At 43.0% G+C, this 19,115-nt stretch overlaps 1 protein-coding gene across 1 annotated transcript in view; it reads right to left on the bottom strand.

Moving 5' to 3' along the window:
- SCAMP1 (secretory carrier membrane protein 1) overlaps positions 1–18,750 on the bottom strand; it is a 174,587-nt gene extending 155,837 nt beyond the window's left edge. The window contains 1 exon segment of the mRNA XM_029575432.1: positions 18,563–18,750. Coding sequence (XP_029431292.1) covers positions 18,563–18,619 — 57 coding nt within the window. The 5' untranslated portion in view covers positions 18,620–18,750.
- Between the last annotated feature and the right edge of the window lie 365 nt (positions 18,751–19,115).

The raw sequence follows: 19,115 nt of genomic DNA, 5'->3' as shown, positions 1-19,115 counted from the left end.
TCCGGTATAGCACTATCCCATTGGTTATCCTCCTTCCACCATGTCTCTGAGATGCCGATTAAGTCTATGTCATCATTCACTGCTATACATTCTAATTCTCCCATCTTACTTCTTAGACTTCTGGCATTAGCATACAAACATTTCAAAGTTTGCTTTTTGTTTGTATTTTCATCCTGCTTTTTAATGGATAGGGATAAGTTAGAATTTTTTAGCTCAGGTGAGTTTTTAGTTACAGGCACTTGGACTACTTTTCTTATTATTGGAACCTCACTGTCGGGATGCCCTAATTCTAATGCATCATTAGTATCCTTTGAAGATACCTCTCTCCGAACCATGCGCTGCTGAGCGACTGTCGGCTTTCCCCTTTGTTCTAGTTTAAAAGCTGCTCTCTCTCCTTTTTAAAAGTTAGCGCCAGCAGTCTGTTTCCACCCTGGTTAAGGTGGAGCCCATCCCTTCGGAAGAGACTCCCCCTTCCACAAAAGGTTCCCCAGTTTCTAACAAAACTGAATTCCTCTTCCTTGCACCATCGTCTCATCCACGCATTGAGACTCCGGAGCTCTGCCTGCCTCTGGTGACCTGCAGGTGGAACAGGGAGCATTTCAGAGAATGCTACCCTGGAAGTTCTGGATTTAAGCTTTCTACCTAAGAGCCTAAATTTGGCTTCCAGCTATCTACATTCCTAATAATCGAATCACCAACTATGACAGCCGACCTAACCCTTCCCTCCTGGGCAGTAGGCCTTGGGGAGATATCCTCAGTGCAAAAAGACAATGCATCACCTGGAGAGCAGGTCCTTGCTACAGGATCCTTTCCTGCTGCACCCGGTTGATGCTCTCCAATCATGAGACCTTCTTCCTCCAAGGCAGCACCAGGGCTGCTAGTCTGAAGTTGGGACTTGGCTACTATGTCCCTGAAGGTCTCATCTATATACCTCTGTCTGCCTCAGCTCCTCCAGGTCTGCCACTCTAGCCTCCAGAGATCAGACTCGTTCTCTGAGAGCCAAGAGCTCTTTGCATCACATGCACAACTTCTCACCGGTGGGTAAAAAATCATACATGTGACACTCAATGCAAAAGACTGGGAAGCCCCCCTCTTGCTGCTGGACTGCTGCCTTCATCTCAATTTTGATCAGTTCCTAGTTAAGTTTTAGGTTGCTATGGGAGTTGGAATGTGTCTAACATCCTTTAAATGTATTAGTGAATTCACTATATGTCTGGCAGTGGCCTACCGGGGTCTGATCAAACTCTCAATAAAGTTTTTGTTGGGGTTTTTTTTTTGTGGAAGTGGCACCTGCCTATAAATTAAAAGGATGAGCTAGGGGTGGGTGGGAAATACAAACAGTGTAACTTCAGTTAGTCAGCCAGAGTGACTAGCTGCTCTCTTGATTAACAAATGTTGATACCTATTCAAACCAATACCTATCCATCCCAAATACTAATTCCAAACCCATCGCAGACATCATAAACTCCTCCCTCTCTTCTGGCTCTGTCCCAGATATGCTCAAGCAAGCAATTGTTAAGCCCCTCTTAAAAAAACCAACACTAGACCCTAAAGACCCCGCCAACTTCCGCCCCATCTCTAACCTGCCATTCCTCTCCAAAATTATGGAAAAGATTGTAAACATCCAACTCTCAGAATATCTGGAAAGTAATAATATTCTTCATCCAGCCCAATTCGGCTTCCGTAAATACCTCAACACGGAAACCCTCCTGCTTTCCCTCACAGATCACTTGCTCATAGGCATGGACCAAGGCAGCTGCTACCTCCTCGCCCTCCTCGACATCTCAGCGGCCTTCGACACCATCAACCACAACCACCTCATCAACCGCTTAACCGAAATAGGTATCTCCGGCCTAGCCCTGCTATGGTTCAAATCCTACCTTTCTAACAGAAAGTTCTCCGTCAAGATAGGAAACGCCAACTCCACACTCTACCCCTTGTCCCAAGGCGTCCCCCAAGGCTCCTCTCTCTCCTCTACCCTTTTCAATATCTATCTCACTCCCCTATGTCACCTCCTCACTGACCTTGGCCTCAAATTCTACCTCTATGCAGATGACGTGCAAATCATCATTCCCATTCACAACTCCCTCTCAGATGCCCTTGCTTTCTGGAACACATGTCTTGCTAACATAAATGACTTCCTCTCCAACATCCACCTTGCACTAAACTCCTCTAAAACGGAGCTGCTCCTCATCTCTCCTCACCTCCCTCCTAAACCCCTGATCTCCAATGACCCAGCTTTCAACACCATAATGCCCCACACCACCGTAAGAGACCTTGGAGTAATCCTAGATCAACAACTCAATCTAAAAAAACAGAACACCACCACCCTCAAAGAAGGTTTCTTCAAGCTCAATATCCTGAAGAAACTCAGACCCCTCCTCCACTATCATGACTTCCGTACCGTCATCCAAGCCACCCTCTCATCAAAGCTCGACTACTGTAACGCCCTCCTCCTTGGTCTACCCTCCTCCACCACCAAACCCTTACAAATGTTCCAAAATGCTATCGCCAGGGTCATTACCAACTCACGGAAAGCCGATCACATCACTCCTATACTCAAAGAACTCCACTGGCTCCCCATCGCATCCCGAATTCTCTTTAAAACCTTAACCATAGTTCACAAATCCATCCACACATACAACTCTAACTGGCTAGATGAACCCTTTTGTCACATACGCACCGAACGACCCACCCGTACTGTCAATAAAGGCACCCTCTCCATTCCCCCCCTTAAAAAAAGCCCACCTTACTTCCACCAGGGATCGCGCCCTTTCCATTGCAGGCCCTAAGCAATGGAACGCCCTCCCCACCACACTCAGGCTGGAGCCATGTTACTCCAAGTTCAGAAAAAAACTCAAAACATGGCTCTTCCGACAAGCCTACCCTGACTAACCTCCCCCCCCCCCCCCCCCCCTTGACCCCAACTTATTGCTCCTCCCCCTCCCCTACCAACCCCCGCCCTCCTGAACCCTCTCCTATACTTTCCTATAAGTAACCCACTTAAATTTGTATTCTTTCTTGTAAATAGCACGTTACAGCCTCAACTCTTGTAAATAATCTGCCTAAACTTGTATATAGTCCTCTAAATAGCTCGTTACAGTTTTAATGCTTTAATTTCTATGCCCCCTGCTCTATGTATAATCCTCCTTGTTTTCCCCTCCCTGTTGATTGTAATTTCTGCCTTTAGTTACAATGTGAACCGGTATGATGTTTGCATACTAATACCGGTATATAAAAGTTTTCAAATAAATAAATAAATAAACCCAATCACACTACCTCAACACCTTTCCAAGGTGAGTAACAGATGAACTTTTCAACCTTTTTACTTAGGTATACACAGCTCCTAGCTTATTTCTAGCTTCTGGCTACTTTTTGGGGTTTTTGTGTGTTTTGGTTTTTTTGTTTTTTTTTTAAATACAAACACTCAGTTCTGCTTACTAGCTGCCTTACAGACTTTTAAAAATAAACACACTACCTACTGCTTACTAGTTGCCTTATTGACTATTTAAAATACAGTCTAACTTGTTTATTCACTGCCTTACTGACTATTAAAAGCACAAACACACACTAAATAATATTCCCAAAAAGTTAACTTTGCCCCAATACTTTTAAAAAAGACAATGTTCCAAGCAAAAACTTACTGATTCCTTTCAGCCACCAGCAAGGTGATCCTCTCCTCTCAGTGCTCCCACCCTATTATTAGGGATTTGGAAGAGGAAAATTATATTTGATGTGTTACTTTGTATTTTTTTTCTTTTATTAATATCTTATGTATTGCTCTGTTTTCTGTGTGCCATGGAAGGTAATCCTTTATTTTTATTATTAGGTAAAACACCCGACTCTGGCCGAGTTTCACCTAAAAGGCTACATCAGGGGCTCAGTTCTTTCTTTTTTTTTTTTTTCTAATTTCCATTATTACAGCAAGTGTTAACTTACTACAGAAAAAAGAATGCAATATGTATAGTTTCATCCATATTATGCTTAACCAACACCTTTTTCTTAAACCCTCAAAATTACATATTGCGTTACATCAAAGAAACAAACACCAATTGGGACAGAAATTATAGGAAGATCAAAAACCACATAATTTGCTAGCAATAGGCTTAACGTAGCTAAAGGTATCCACAAACATTTTTATGTTCCTCGTCTATGGTTTAACTACGGAGGGAGTTATTACCCTCCTAGCGTTGAGAAAGGATTTCAACTGTTCGGGGTATTGGAAAGCAAATATGTCTTTAGCAGACCTTACAACGCATTTACATGGATATTTAAGAATATAAGAAAAACCAAGTGCAATCACTTGCGATCTCATTACAAGAAACTCGCGTCTCCTGTTTTGAGTGATAGGTGCATAATCCGGGAACACACGTATTGGTGTCCCTCGAAATAGAATTTGGATATTTTTAAAGTAGCGTTTCATTATTTCATTAATATCTTTTTCTGATATAAAGGAAACCATTAGAGTAGCAGTTTCATAGTATTCCATAGCCGAATCCTCTAGGAATCTTGTTAGATTCCCTTCATTAACATTAGGTTGCAAGACATTCTTATTTTTATTCAACTTTGATAGATAATACAATTTATTAACTAGAGGGATTTCTCCCTCTTGGAATTTCAAAATTTCAACAAAATATTTTTTTAATGTATTATATGGCAATTCACCAACGATTTTCGGGAAGTTTAAAAAACATAAATTTAAATGTCTGGAATAGTTCTCCATGAATTCCAACCTCCTTGAAACCGTAGTGATATCTTTTATGATCTTCACGTTACATTCCTGGGTTTTCTTTATATCAACCTCAATTACTTGCAATCTTGGTTTTATTTCCTCGATCTGATTTTCACATATCTCCACTTTATGTTCTATAATTTCCAACTTGTCCTGGTAGTTTCCAATCGAGTTCACCAACGTAGCCATTATATCCCAAATTGCTTCAAGAGTTATTATATCTGGCTTAGGGGGCATTGAAAAACGGGGTTTCAGCGATGACTCGCCCGTTTTTAATACCGGCGATATTCCGGCCAGTTGGGTCTCCCTCTGTAATGTCGAAAGCGCTCCTCTCAAACTTTCATCATCCTCGCTCCGAATCGGGGTAGATACGGGGGGCTCCTCCATACCTTCTGCCCCTGAAGTTCCGTGAATCTCTGGAGTTTGCTTCAGCGTTTCGGCAACCAACGCCCTCTGACCTCCCTGAGCTGAGCCCAGCAAAGACACGTCATGTGTCTGCGACTCAGCGGCCTCCGGGCTGGAAGGGGAAAAAGCAATTTCGGGCTTCCGAGGGACTGGGGGGCTGAGAGTCACATCTCCTGGAGAGGCCAACGCTTCCTCGACAGCACTCTCAGCGGAGTTCGCTCCCCCACTTTCTTGGACCTTCACTGACGTTTAAGTAGTTATCAATCGCTGGGCGGCCATTAGCTCCGTGTCTGAGGGATAGGTATGGAGCTTGCCTTTCCGTTTAGCAGGCATCTTAGCTGAAACAAAAGCAAGTAACGGAGCTCAGCGCTTACACGTCTGCCTACGCTGCCATCTTGTCCAGTTCTTCTTTCTTTTATATTTATTGTTACACAATTGTTCTCATGTGTAACAATATGTCAAAAGATAGCTTAATGCGTTTCAAAAAGCAAATCTTGACACTCATATGAATTGCGAGTATAAAGATTTGCTTTTTGAAACATATCAAGTTATCTTTTGACATATTGCTACACATGAGAACAATTGTGTAACACTAAATATAAAAGAATTAAGCCCCTGATGTAGCCTTTTAGGCAAAACTCAGCCAGAGTTGGGCATTTTACCTAATAATAAAAATAAAGGATTACCTTCCACGGCACACGGTCTTACTTCTGTTTTGGTTTTTTGGACCTTGCTCTGTTTTCTGTCAGGCTTATTATTTACTTGTAATGATTTAAAAATGAATAAATAAAAAGTTAAAATAAAAAAGGAAAGCTCTGGAATTATAATTAAAGAATCTTTGTTGAATTTAAAAAATGGATCTCTACATGCTAACACCTGGATTTCAGAAATGGGTTTAGCTAAAATGACAGATATCAAAAACAGTTTTAAATGTGAGATCTTTTAAGGGTTCAAAAGAAGCTCTTACTGGAACTCTTAAAACTTATGTTCTGTGTGTTAAACTAGGCAGAAGGCCCTTGGGTCGTGGAAGAGATGACTCCACCCACAGGGAGGAGCCCTGAGGGGACTTACCACGACAGGCGGGATCTCAGCAGTGATAGACAACAGAGGCAATAGCTTTATTATGCAGCAAGAATAACCCGAGGAGCGGGTTAATAGACTCAGTCCAAGCAAATAGCCTGCAAGCAGGCTTCTCCAGTAGTGGTGCACAGAGCGGGCTAATTCAGGAAATACTTCTCTAGATGAGACTTGTGCTGATGGTCTCTGGTAGTGGCCCGCAGCGCAGGGTAACCCGAGAATCCACATAATGAAGGAAGAGTAGGTCCAGTACTCAGAGTCAGAGGAAGCCAGTTGAAAAGCAGGCACAGAGGAGACCTGGAACAGGAGCACAGGAGGGTCATCCGAGGAACGGGGATGAAGCTCACTGAAAGGTAACTGAGACAGGAAGAGATGGCTCTCTGAGGAGCGGATAGCCCTAGGTGTGACAAGGCCCCCGAGGTGTGGGTACTGAGATCACCTAGTCAGGAACAGCAAAGTGAAGTCCCAGAATGGCGGAATTGAGCAGGACAGGAATCCTTGCTAACTCATAGCTTGGATGGTCAGCTGAGCTTAAGTATTGTAAGCGGATGACATCATGTGATGGGGATGCCCCAGAGGTTCCCGCCATGACGCGTACAAGAAGGGGGCAGGCGCACACGCGTATGCCCTAGGTTACCCCGGATGCAAGATGGCTGCCTGGAGTGCCCATGCTGTCCCAGGCACGCCATGGAGGTCGGCGTGTGGAAGCGGAGGCGGCCATCCTCCCTAGACTCCGTGCTGTAGGAAAAAAGGAGGTAAGCAACAAAGATCGCAGCCATCTGCGACCGACAGGCACAACAAAAACAAAACAGATTCCAATGCAGTATCACTGTTTTGTAGGGAGGATGTATTTTCTTAACCCCTTTTAGGAAACATGCAACATCGGGAAGAGATGCCACTGTTAACCCTTTGATTCTCTCTCTGTAACAGGCTATGGCTGCTATTTGGACCCTTAAGGAATTATGCGCTAAACCTTTGTCTAGTCCTTTTTGTAAAAAAGTTAATTTATCTGATATCTGTGATTACCAAGGAGAGATTGTTGAATCCTTACAAAAAAAACACACTTTAAAAGGCCGCCATACTCAAATATAAGCCAAGGAAATTGATTGCTTTCTTGCCTTTAGTAACATAGATATAACCTTTGGAGATTAACCTTGACTAATGCTGTAAGATAAAATGGAGAAGAATCTTCATTTATTATTGGGCCCTGATGTAGGAGACTTGGGACACCTGTGAACTGAAATCTCTTAAGATATGCATACCATGGTTTTCTTAGCCAATCTGAGGCTACTAGCATTACTTGAGATTTCTCCTTCTCTACTTTTATTAGAGAAGGAGAAAGGCCATGGAAAGAAGACATACATAAATACTGCCTTTGGCCAAGACCATACTAACATGTCAATCTCCTTGGTTCTAAACTCCATGCACCATCTGAAAAAATTCTGAATCTTGGCATGCATGTTGCTATTAAATCTATTTGGGGAGTAACCCATTTTCTTATTTTCTGAAAGGCTTTGTCGCTCAATACCCACTCATCTGGATCCAGGAAAGTTCTACTTGTATACAAGTCTGCTTGTATATTTTTTCCCGCAAGAGTAGTGCTGAAATCTGTTGTAGATTGACTTCTGCTCATGGAAAGAGAAGATTTGTCTTCTCTGAAATTCTTTGACTTTGAATTCCTCTGTGGGACAGAGCGGTGATTCCCACAGGCCTGGAGACAAACAAATCTGATTCCAGCCTTGCTTAAAACAGTATATCTTTATTACAGCTTCAAAATGCACAACAGTAGACTGTCTTCCCTTCAAAACTCTTTACTTACAGTACAGTATTACTTCCCTCAGTACTCACAGTTCAGCTTCTTCTCAGCTCAGTGTTATGTCTGCCTTGCTCCTGGAGACATGGACCTGGTATGGTTATCGCCACCTGGATCCCAGCTCTTAATCCCCTGTCTCTGGTTACACCCTCTGAGACCCATCTGCCCTACAGGATCCCGCTCATAGAACATACTCTCCTTAGTGGATATAAGGTGGAGCAGGCATCTAGCTTGGTCCTGCACAGGTAAATAGGGGAACACTAGGGGCACTATCTCACACAGCCCTCCCCTCAGCTTGAATCTGTCAAGGCTGGCGTCCCTACTCCTTCCTGGATCCCATCCAGGAGAGTCCAAGACCTCCCATTCCCCTTCCTCTGGCTTTCCACCAGCTACACTTGGGAACAAGGACCTAGTGACATGCTCACCCTCATCTCTTTGGGTTACCCTCGACAGTATCACAACCACTACCCAGTGTGCCATTCGCGCAGTGCACATCCTCAGTCCTTTAACTGAGTCCTTTGCTGGCTCTGGGTTCGAATTCCACCCAGATGAAGCTTTATGACTGACTAGGGAACCACAAGTGCTCTCTATAACCAGCTGCACCTGCTTCTTGGCATCTGGTACCTATAATGTAGAGCCCCTCCTTGGTTCCTTTGAATCCTCAGTTGCTGGAGTCTCTGCAGCGCCTCCCTCTGGGCTCTCTGCAGTTTCCTCCTCTGTACAAATCGAGCCACTCGCCCACACCAGTCGCTGCTTCCTCTGCATCCTCACTCACTGGGTCCTCCAAAGCACCACCTTCTGGGATCTCCATGGCTCCTCTCACTTCCCTCTTCCTCCCCCTCCTGGGCAGTCCTAGTGACACTCCCAAGGGCTCTTCCCAGTTCCCCTTCTCTGGATTCTCACAGGAGCACTCTCTGGACTACAGTCAGGGTCTTCCTCAAAACTATCTGTAACGCCAATCTCAGACTGTTGCCATGACTCAATCAGCATGCCGAACCCCTCTGCCAGCCACTGATCCAATTCTTCCATGAGCTGTTGGTACTTCTTGTTCAGCCAGTCTAGGCATTCACACTCTTGTCTGGCCTAGACTCTTAGGTGGGTTCACTCGCTCCATTACCCTGGCTAGCTGTCAAACTTCGAGCCTCCGGTCCTCCCCTTTGACCCGGTTCCTGGGACTGAAATACATGCTGTTCTTTCCTTCCACCCCTCTAGCTGCTTTTGCTTAACCAGTTGCTGCAGTACCCTTACTGCTCCACTCCAGGTTTTCCTGTGACTGCTCACCTCAAACTCCAGAGTAGCTTGCTTGGTGGAAGAGAGCCCCACCCTGCTCCCATTCACAGCTCACTCTGCCAGCTTTTCCAGGGCCACACCCTGCTCAGAAAAGCCTTGCTGCACCCGTGCTACTTCCTCTTTTTCAAGGCAAAAAATGGTGCAAAAAAAAGACTGTATAACCAGCAATAACTTAATCACTTTTAAATCCCCATCTACCTCCCAGCAGAGCTTCAATCTTAGCCAGTTCAAACCTACCCCTTTTTAGCTGTCCCAGTATCCAGGCTCATTAAAAGTTTCCTCTCTACCTGAAACTTTTCTTCATTGCAACTTCTGAGCCACATCTTTTCACAAGCCACCATGCTCTGTGCACCCCTGCACTTTTAGAGCCACAGGTCCCCTGTATTCTATACTTTATTTTAGAACCATAGGTCCTCTTCACAACTCTCTGTACTCCAGACAGACACTTTGCTTCTCTTTCTGCAAACTGTTTGGCCTTCAACCTGTTTCAGGTAGGCCACACATACATGATACTTTCTATGGAGGCAGGGTTTTCCTTTATAATAAGTTTAGAGAAAACAAATCCCATGCATAACACTATATGTAGGACCTAGCAGCAATTCCCAGAGGCCTCGAGACAAACTAGTTCGATTCCAGCTTTGCTTAAAAACAGTATATCTTTATTACAGGTTCACACATGAACAACATTAGACTGTCTTCCCTTCAGAACAGTGTACTCTTTACTTACAGTCCAGTATTGCTTCCCTCAGTACTCACAGTTCAACTTCATCTCAGCTCAGTGTTACGTTACAGAAGTTGCCCTCCTCCTGAAGACCTAGGCCTGGTCTGCTTATCCCCACCTGTATCCCAGCTCTTATCCCCCAGTCTCTGGTTATGCCCTCTGACCCCTACCTGCCCCGCAGGATCCCACCCATAGAGCATACTCTTAGTGGCTTTGAGATGGATCAGGCATCTAGCCTGGTCTTGCACAGGTAAATAGGGGAACACTAGGGGCACTCTCACATCTTCATTTATTTATATATGCCACAGCTGTTGCACTGTCACAACAAAGTTTTACTGCCTTCCCTTTCAGTAGAAGTAGAAAATGAAGTAAAGCCAGTCGAATCACTCTAGTCTCTAATCTGATGAATGACAAAGAAGCTTCTGTTTGACTCCACTGACTTTGGATATACTGATGGTAATAATATGCTCCCCATTCCAAGGATCTGATAATATTCCTTTTCCTAGGTTTGTTTTAACCACCATAGAAGGCTCCTTTTCAGCAACTTTGGGAAGAGAGACAATCAAATTGTATTGCTGTGGTCTCCAGCATAATAGATGAGAACACTGAAGAGGTCTCATGTGCACCCTTGCCCAGGACACTAAGTCTATGTTGCTGCCACTGAACCCAACAACTGAAGATAGTCCCATGCTCTTGGGGCTTCTGACAATTAAATTCCTCACTTGTTCCATAATTTTTTGCATTCTTTAGTCTGTTAAATATACACTTCCTTCCATGGTTTTCAAGTGTGCTCCCAATAATTCTATTGATTGCTTTTCGTATAATTTTCAGCCAACCCAATCTAATCTGTTTAAGACTTTTACCATTCTGGCAGTATCTCTTATTCCATCTTGAATGCTTTGCTCTGATTAACCAATAGTCTGAATATGGATATTCATGCGAAAATGTGGAACCAGTAAAACTTTTGTCGATTCCTTTCAGGTCTAGAATTGGCTGTCAAGCTCTGTCTTTCTTTGGTATGACAAAGTATATTGTAGCGCCACCAAGCCGTTGTTCTTGATAAAGTACCGGGTAGATGGCTTGAAGCTTTATCAGTTTGTCTAGAATTTGTACTGCATTCTCTTTTATAGGATTCAAAAATGGCAACAATACGAATGTCTTTTATTGGACAAGCCAGCTCTAAAGAACAACCATTTTGAATAATGTCCAAGACTCACTGGTCTGTAGTTATTTGGACCCCTTCCTTGAAATTGTCTGTAGACATCCTCCTATTGGCTGGATGAAAGAGTGGGTCTGAAATTTCACATTTTGACTTAGCTGTGCTAGTTGACCTTGTAGAGTTGATGTCATCTTTCTCAGAACCAGGGATAGAATGAGAATGACAGGTTGTGTTGCAAATTGTCTTCCAGAGCAATACTTTCTGTAATCTCGAAACTGGCATCGAGTTCTGAAGAGTGAAAAGGATATTCTGCTTCTGTCTACAGACACTGAGGTCTAGTTTCTCCTATATTCTCCACTAATCTCTAATTCCTCACCAAAAAATAAACTTACCTTGGAAAGGTAGTTTTCAAAGTCAAACCTTGAATCACAAATCAACTGCCCAGTGTCTAAGCAACAGGTGCCTTCTAGCACCTACAGAAAAAGCTAGAGATTTTGAGAAAGCCTTATATCATATCATATAAATCATCTGCTAAGTTTGCTACAGCAGATTCTAGACTTGCTGTCTCTTCCTCTAGCAACTGTTGAATCCAGTGTAAGATAGCTCTTGATACTTAACTTAAAGAGACTGCCCCCTGAATAGCACAGCTATTTGAAGAAAAGGTATGTTTTAGTATAACCTCTATTTTGTTGTGCTATGGATCTTTCAGAGACTCTCCTCCTTCCACAGGAATCATCATTTTTCTGGATATTGCACAGACCAAAAGCATCTACTTTTGGGATTTGAAATTGCTCTTTAACTTCCACCGGGAGAGGATACAAGTTTGAGAAATGCTCAATGCGCTTTTAACCAGCTTCCAGTGATTTACACTCAGATAATACCATGCTCTCAGTTCTGGAATGGAGGGGAAAGAAGCAGAGTTTACATATACTCTTAGTTATTGGATCCCAGTATGTAGCCTCTTCAATTTTATTATCAGTAAGTCTAAGGGCAGAATTCACTTGAGAAATTAACACTATAATTTCACCCTTATGGAAAAGATGAATTGCAGAGAAAAATCTCCCCCTCCTCCAGGGAATCAGTCATTTGCCCTTAAGCTTCATAGTCTTCAGTAGATGGGCCAATAGGGCATACTGGGAAATTCAAAGATTAATGCTGATTTTATCTCTCTGGTTGCTTTACTGAAAAATAAGACAGGATCAGAATGACTCTGTACGTTTAAAAAGAAAGCTTGCTCTGAATGGTTATTGTTATGTAAGACATAGAAGGCCTGATGGAGAAAATGAACTCAGGTGAATAGCTACTGGTTGAAGAGGCATTTGAATCATAGAAAACACTCTTGTGCTTACTCAAACCAGTCTGAATGGAAGATACTCATCTGTTTCAACTATATGAGCCTGCGCTGCAGTAGGAGCTCGCCACGTGCATTTCAAAATGGCCACTGCAGTTGATTCAACTGTCAGAATCAAGTCCTCTTCCAGATATTGAAAATTTTGTGGAGTTAGCATCTTGGAGTTGATACATCCTCCTTTGCATTCAACTTTATGATCAGCCCTCTTTTTCCCCAAATCATTTGTTCCTTTGTCCCTGTAGAAACATTTAGAGCAGCCTGTGCCAGTTTCTGCTGCAGCGTGTTTACTGCCATAAGTTGCATATAGGTGTTTTTTTCCTGACATTTGTTGCCAAAATTGTGGATGCTCATTTTGGAATGTAAACCCTCGTTTGCCACAAGTAGATATATCGTATTTTTCACTCCATAAGACGCACTTTTTTCCCCAAAAGTGGGGGGGAAATGTCTGTGTGCCTTATGGAGCAAATATAAAAAAAAAACAAACAAACAAAAAACTAAAATACTAACTACAAACCCCCTACCCTCCTGACCCCCCCCCCCCAAAGACCTGCCAAAAGTCCCTGGTGGTCCAGCAGGGGTTCGGGTTTGTGCTTCACTATCAACGATGAAGGAACATGACCCATGAGCTTTAGCTGCCCTAATGCCTTTTATCCTGGCAAGATTTAAATCATAGGTGTGTATTGGAAAATAAAGTTTGCTGCACCATCCCGACTTTCATCAGCTAGAGAATACTGGCTTGACCTGCTCTGCACTAAGGGGCCGATGCAATATTTGTGCGTAGAAATCAGGCGCTCAATGATAAGCACCCATTTTCCTAAGGTGCGCCCAGCCACCTCTCCTGGATACATGATGCAATACTTAAATGAGAGTGTGCACTAAAAAAAAAAAAAAAGGCTCTGGGGAAAATTGTGCTCCCCTAGCACCTCCTAGCATTGGGTGCACAGGAGAGGTGGCAGTCCACTCTGGGTTGCGAAAATGAACAGTCAATACAAGCATCTGTTTTCTCCCACTACCAGCACAAGATACACAGCCTGGACCAGGTATCTCGTACGTTTATATTAAGTGTCCAGAAGTTTTATTTTTTTTAGCCTGAATCTGCTTTCTGTAGTCCCTCCTACTTTTGGTATCGTAGCAATACTAACATGACAATCACAGAAAGCAGGATTTTTTGTTTTTATCAATGAGCCCTTGAGTGTGGCATACCTTTACCCCACACGGCTGGCATAGAATTTGCCGCATGGGAAATTTTTTGTAATGTGGGTATTAGCTAATAGCCTCATCTACATGGAATTTACATGTGACGAGCACTATTAGCTTTGCAGTGGTTTGGACGCACTAATTTCCATACTGCATCAGGGGTTATGGACGCACGTCCAAAGCACACATTTGATCGCGTTAAGCCTTGCACTAGCTGCAGCACATGGTATTGCATCGGCCCCTTAGTACAACTAATAGTATTAGAGATGTCATTAAAAAAGTGTGAAAGAAAGCAAATGCTATGCCTCCATTAGATGGAAGAGACACAAACCCCAATTGTTGTGGGCTGATGCAGCTGAAAGACAAGGATGATATGTTTTTGTGGTGTGTGGGCAATATGTGATACTCTGAGGGGTTCAGCAGGTACGCCAGGGGGGTGTAAATGTTGCAACAAGGTTTTCAGGGGTGTGCAAGTGGAGATGTGGGAGATGTGTAAGTGGTGTATGCGGAGAGCAGGGTGGGTAGGTAGTGTGAAAGAGCGAGTTGTGTGTGGGGGGAAGCAAGAATTTTAACAGTTTTCACAAATTTCAGTTTTGGCAGTTCCCCCGATTCCTTTTCTGGCAGGCTGGCCTGTTAGGGATTCCTCACGTGCTGCAGAGTGAGGACTGGAGTCTGTGTTTTATTTACATGCCTGCTCTCCCTGCCAGCCCAATCAGTGACTTGCTAATATTTGTTTCAAAGCTGCTGCAGAAGTTCCACATTTTGCACAGTCTCTGGGACTCTGCACATGTTTTTACTGCTGGAGCCTGCCCTCCCACAGCTGCTGCACAGGCTGTTAGGCTGACATGATCATCTGGAGCCCCTGATTTTTATAATATAGAGAGATTAAATTTGACTGAATGCTGATCGATCAAAGTTGTCAAAGCAGTTTACAATATAAAAAGGTTAGATACAACATTTTATATTGTAAACTGCTTTGACAGTTTACACCAGATCAGATTACAGTTCCATTTAGGATATCAGGAAAATTCACATAGTAAAAGGTTCTCAGAAAGAAATAAATCTTATGCAAAAAGAAAATAATTTGTATGGGAAAATTCTCCATTTCAAAATTCTCTGGAAAACCCACAGCTCTGGTCCGATTTTCAAGATATCCACAATGAGTATGCACTTTCACTGTGGATGTTCTTAAAAATGGATATCCACTGTCTAACCAATCTCCACTGGGATGCAACTATTCCCCTTAGTCTCCGTACAGTCACCAGCTCTTAACTATTTGTTGTTTTTATTTTGCCTTTCATGACATTTCAAAGCAGATGATCTACAATCTCTAAGCTACTCCTCCACCCCATTTATCAAAAAAAAAAAAAAAAAGAAAGAAAAATCTATAAATGTATATTCAATGCAAATCTCATGCATATTCATTGTGAATAGGTCCAAGAAAACAAACCGGTAACCGATCCAAGATGGCAAACAGCAAACAAACAACAAGGTGGAATCGGTAAAATGGACTTTATTGATCAATAAAGTCTATTTTACCGATTCCACCTTGTTGTTTGTTTGCTATTCATTGTGAATATCCAGAAAAGTGAACTGGCTGAGTGTGTCCCAAGGACTGAATTAACAACCACTGCTCCATGGAACTGCTTTCACCTTCCTTCCCACTCATCTGCTGAGTACAGGCCCAATATAATAAGACATGAATAAAAAAAAATAAAAAAAAGTGTACTCAATTTGCATGATTGAGTTTACGCACATGTTAAAAAAAATTACTTCCAGGTGCAGGAAACTAATATGGAAATATATTAGAAAGTCAAAAATGTGTATAAAAAATTCATAGCATGTGTAAATCAAATTTAATGTGCATAAACCATGATTCTGGAGTCCAAACAAACTGAAAAAAAAGAGGTGTAATATGTAACAAGTGCTAATCTTTGGAGCAGGCACTTACAGAAGCACAACTGTTACCACTGTGCAATACTCACATATACAGCTGTATCGTCGACTCATGCTTCTTCAAACTTGTCTCAGTGCCTAAGAGCTGAAAACAGCTGGCAGTAAAACTATTGGTCTGGCAAAAACTGCATGACAACGGCATGAAGGAGGGATGGTGGGCCTTATGCAATAAAATTAGATAGATCCAGAGAAGCATGAGGAGACAGCATTAGACAACTGTACATACAATTGCTGTATACTGGCAACTGTACTACTGTAACTGCATGCTCTAAAGACTTTACATAATTATGGTCAGTTGCATATACAACAATTTTGCATTGGAGTTGGGGATTCCAGCACAGAATTCCTCTAGCTTGGGATTCCAGGGCTCCCAGGCAGAGGATCTTAGGCTTGGGAGGCCATATTCAGGTAGCCCAGTGATTAGCCCATATCCTTTAGGTTTGATAATTTAACTCCTGGATCAGAGATGAGTAAAGTTAACTCACATTTCTAGAGCTGCTGTCTATGTTGCTGTGCCAGTGTAGTCCCAGACCGGGAGTTTCTAGCTGCAATTCCACAACCTGGAACTAGAAGACCCAAATCCAGGACCTCCGCACCAGGAACTCCTCATCCAGGAACACACTGGGGCATAGAACTATAGACTAATTCTAGACAAAGAAATACGAGTTTCATTTACACCATTAAAACTTACGTTAAACCTTCAAGGCTTTAATGCCCTTCCCCGCACTATAGAATAATGCTACTACTTTTATTAACTTGAGGTTTTCATGGAGTCATTGTAACATGTAGACATTTCTATTCACAAAACTTGTGAAATCGGAAGTTAAGCTGAGTACACAATAATATGTACAGAGCCTACATCAGGACCTATGTTTGCCAGGTCTACTCTGCTTGCCAGCTCTTAAGTGTGCAGTGTCCATAATGATTTCTGTTCGTGTAGTTTACCACAATAAAAGTACTGTCAAAGCCTGCACAGCTGAGTAATAAAGATAGGTAAGTGGAAGAATGAAGCTGGAGCAGCAGTCCTGGTAACAGGGAGGTGAACAGGAACCCAAGAGCAGACATAGCAAGAGTTTGAGCAGTGTTTGTCAATTTTCTTTTTGTAAACAACCCCTATTATATACTGTGAAATTCTATGGAACTCTAACCCTCTCTTCCCTCTCCAGTATATATATAGGGGCCAATGCAATAAATTAATACGGAAAGTGGGCGCTCACTGTTGAGCACCCGCTTTACTAATTTGCACCCAGGCACCTCTCCTGAGTGAGTGATGCAATATGTAAATGAAGAGTCGTGCCCCCAAGGAGACACTAGGAACAATTGCACGCCCCTACTGCTTCCTTGGCAGCAGGCACCCAGGAAAGGTCGGCTGTCCACGGGTTTTATGAGCATCCGTTTTCCTAACCTGTGTATAGCCAAGGGTTAGGAAAATATGCCCTCATTAAATGCGAGTCCATTTCCCTAAACTGACCACCAGCACTTTTTTTTTTTAACCTTTTGGTTCCTCCAACTTAATATCACCATGGGCATTTACATATGATGAGCGCTATTAGTTTCACCAGGGGTTGGACATGCGTTTTGGACATGCTAATCCCTTTACAGCAGGAGGGGCTGCGAACGATACAGGCAGATACAGTAAAGTGCGCTCAGCTGAGCGCACCATTTTATCCACAGTTGGACGCAGCCCAAAAAAGTGTACAGAAAAGCAGAAAGGTTAAAAAAAGTTTTTAAAAATAAGTGCCAGCAGGTCAAGTTAGGAAAACAGACACTCAATTTTACAACAGCCACCTCTCCTGGGCTTCCGTTAAGGAGGTGCTAGGGGCACGCTATTGCCTCTAGCGCCTCCTTTTCAGTGCGATCCCTCATTTAAATATGGTATCGCGTGCCCAGGAGAGGTGGCTAGGCAGGTGTTTGGAAAGCAGGCACTCAACCCTGAGAGCCCATTTTCCTGCGCAGTTTACAGTATCAGTCTGTGTGTTACACAGAACCAGGTCAGGGATGCATAATGAACTACAGTTGAAAAACATCAGTGAAAACAAAGCAGCATGCAGGGCCTTGAGGTTGCAGCCAGCACTTACAGTGCCCATGGAGACTTGGAAGAGGGAGTCTAATTATTAGGGTGCAGGTAAATGGTCTAATACATCAGTGCACTGTTAGAATAGTGCTTAAAATTCTAAAAAAACCCAAAAAAAACAATAGCGAAAAGTAGGTACTAGCTCTTGAAACTATACCAAAGCTGCTCAGACAAACTTTCATATCATCCTTAATGAATTTGCATATATGATAGAAATATTCTTGCTCTAGTAAATAAAAAGCCATTTATAAGAAAACTTCGACCGCTTTCTCTAGCAAGGGTTGTATTTGAAGAGAATGTGATGCTGAAGAAAGGGATTTTATAAGTCCTTGAGATGTTTTGGTATTTGGCAAGGCGGCTTTGCGTGCTAAAAATTGAAAGACAATAGATCGATAACATAGTGCAACAAATAGCCCAATCTTCAGCATTACAGTAGTAACAAAAAGCAGGCTGCACGATTACAGCCACCTTTCCCCCGCGCAGACCAGGCCGGCAGCACAGAAGCTCTCACGGCCAAGCAGCAATAAATAAATAAAACCTGGCAGCGTCCTGTTCCTATGGCTTCAGCAGAAAACTTGTCATTAATAAACAACGAGACCAGGCCAAGCTGCAAGCAGAAGGGCTGCAGCACCAGCAGCTACACTACTAACGGTGCTCTGTTATTCCTCTAGCAACCCGGCTCCCTAGCTACCAGGTCCTTCAGCCCTTCGCCTGCCCGAGCCTCTCACTGCAGGATCTGCGGCCACCGAGGAGAGACAGACAGACAGCCAGCAACTCTCGCTCTCACCTTGAAAGGATTATTCAGGTCTGGGTCTGCGAACGGGTTGCTGTCAAAGTCGGACATGTTGTATGACGTGTATTTCACCAAACCAGTCCCAAACTGGTGAAGCACGCCGGACAAGTCCTGACACCGACAACCTACCGACTTGAGGTCCTACATCCACCGTTATCCGGCGCCAAAATGGCAGTGCCGGAAATGACGTCATGAACACTCCGACTTCATTAAAAAAAAAAAAAAAAAGGGATGCTAAACTACGCAGGGCTGGCGCTGACGTCACAGAAGAAACGTGGTCGCCAGGGAGGGAGCTACACAAGTTTGCAATTATCGTAAATTCTGGCATGTAAGAATTAACTAGTGAAGACATAAACAATAAAAGTGCTGCCAATTATTTTGGTTGAAGAGGACAGAGAAATTTTCATGGACTGTTGCCATTAATAGTTTTGGTGCAAAAAGTAGCATTAAACATAAACAACCTCAGAAAGCATGTTCAAACAATGCAATCTAAGAGGTATTATAAATGATATGTGGTGGGTCTCTCATACAAAAGAAATGGCATATT

Source organism: Rhinatrema bivittatum, chromosome 1 (assembly GCF_901001135.1).
Source record: "Rhinatrema bivittatum chromosome 1, aRhiBiv1.1, whole genome shotgun sequence".
In the NCBI taxonomy this organism is placed as follows: domain Eukaryota; kingdom Metazoa; phylum Chordata; class Amphibia; order Gymnophiona; family Rhinatrematidae; genus Rhinatrema; species Rhinatrema bivittatum.
This window is presented reverse-complemented; position numbering and strand designations above follow the sequence as displayed.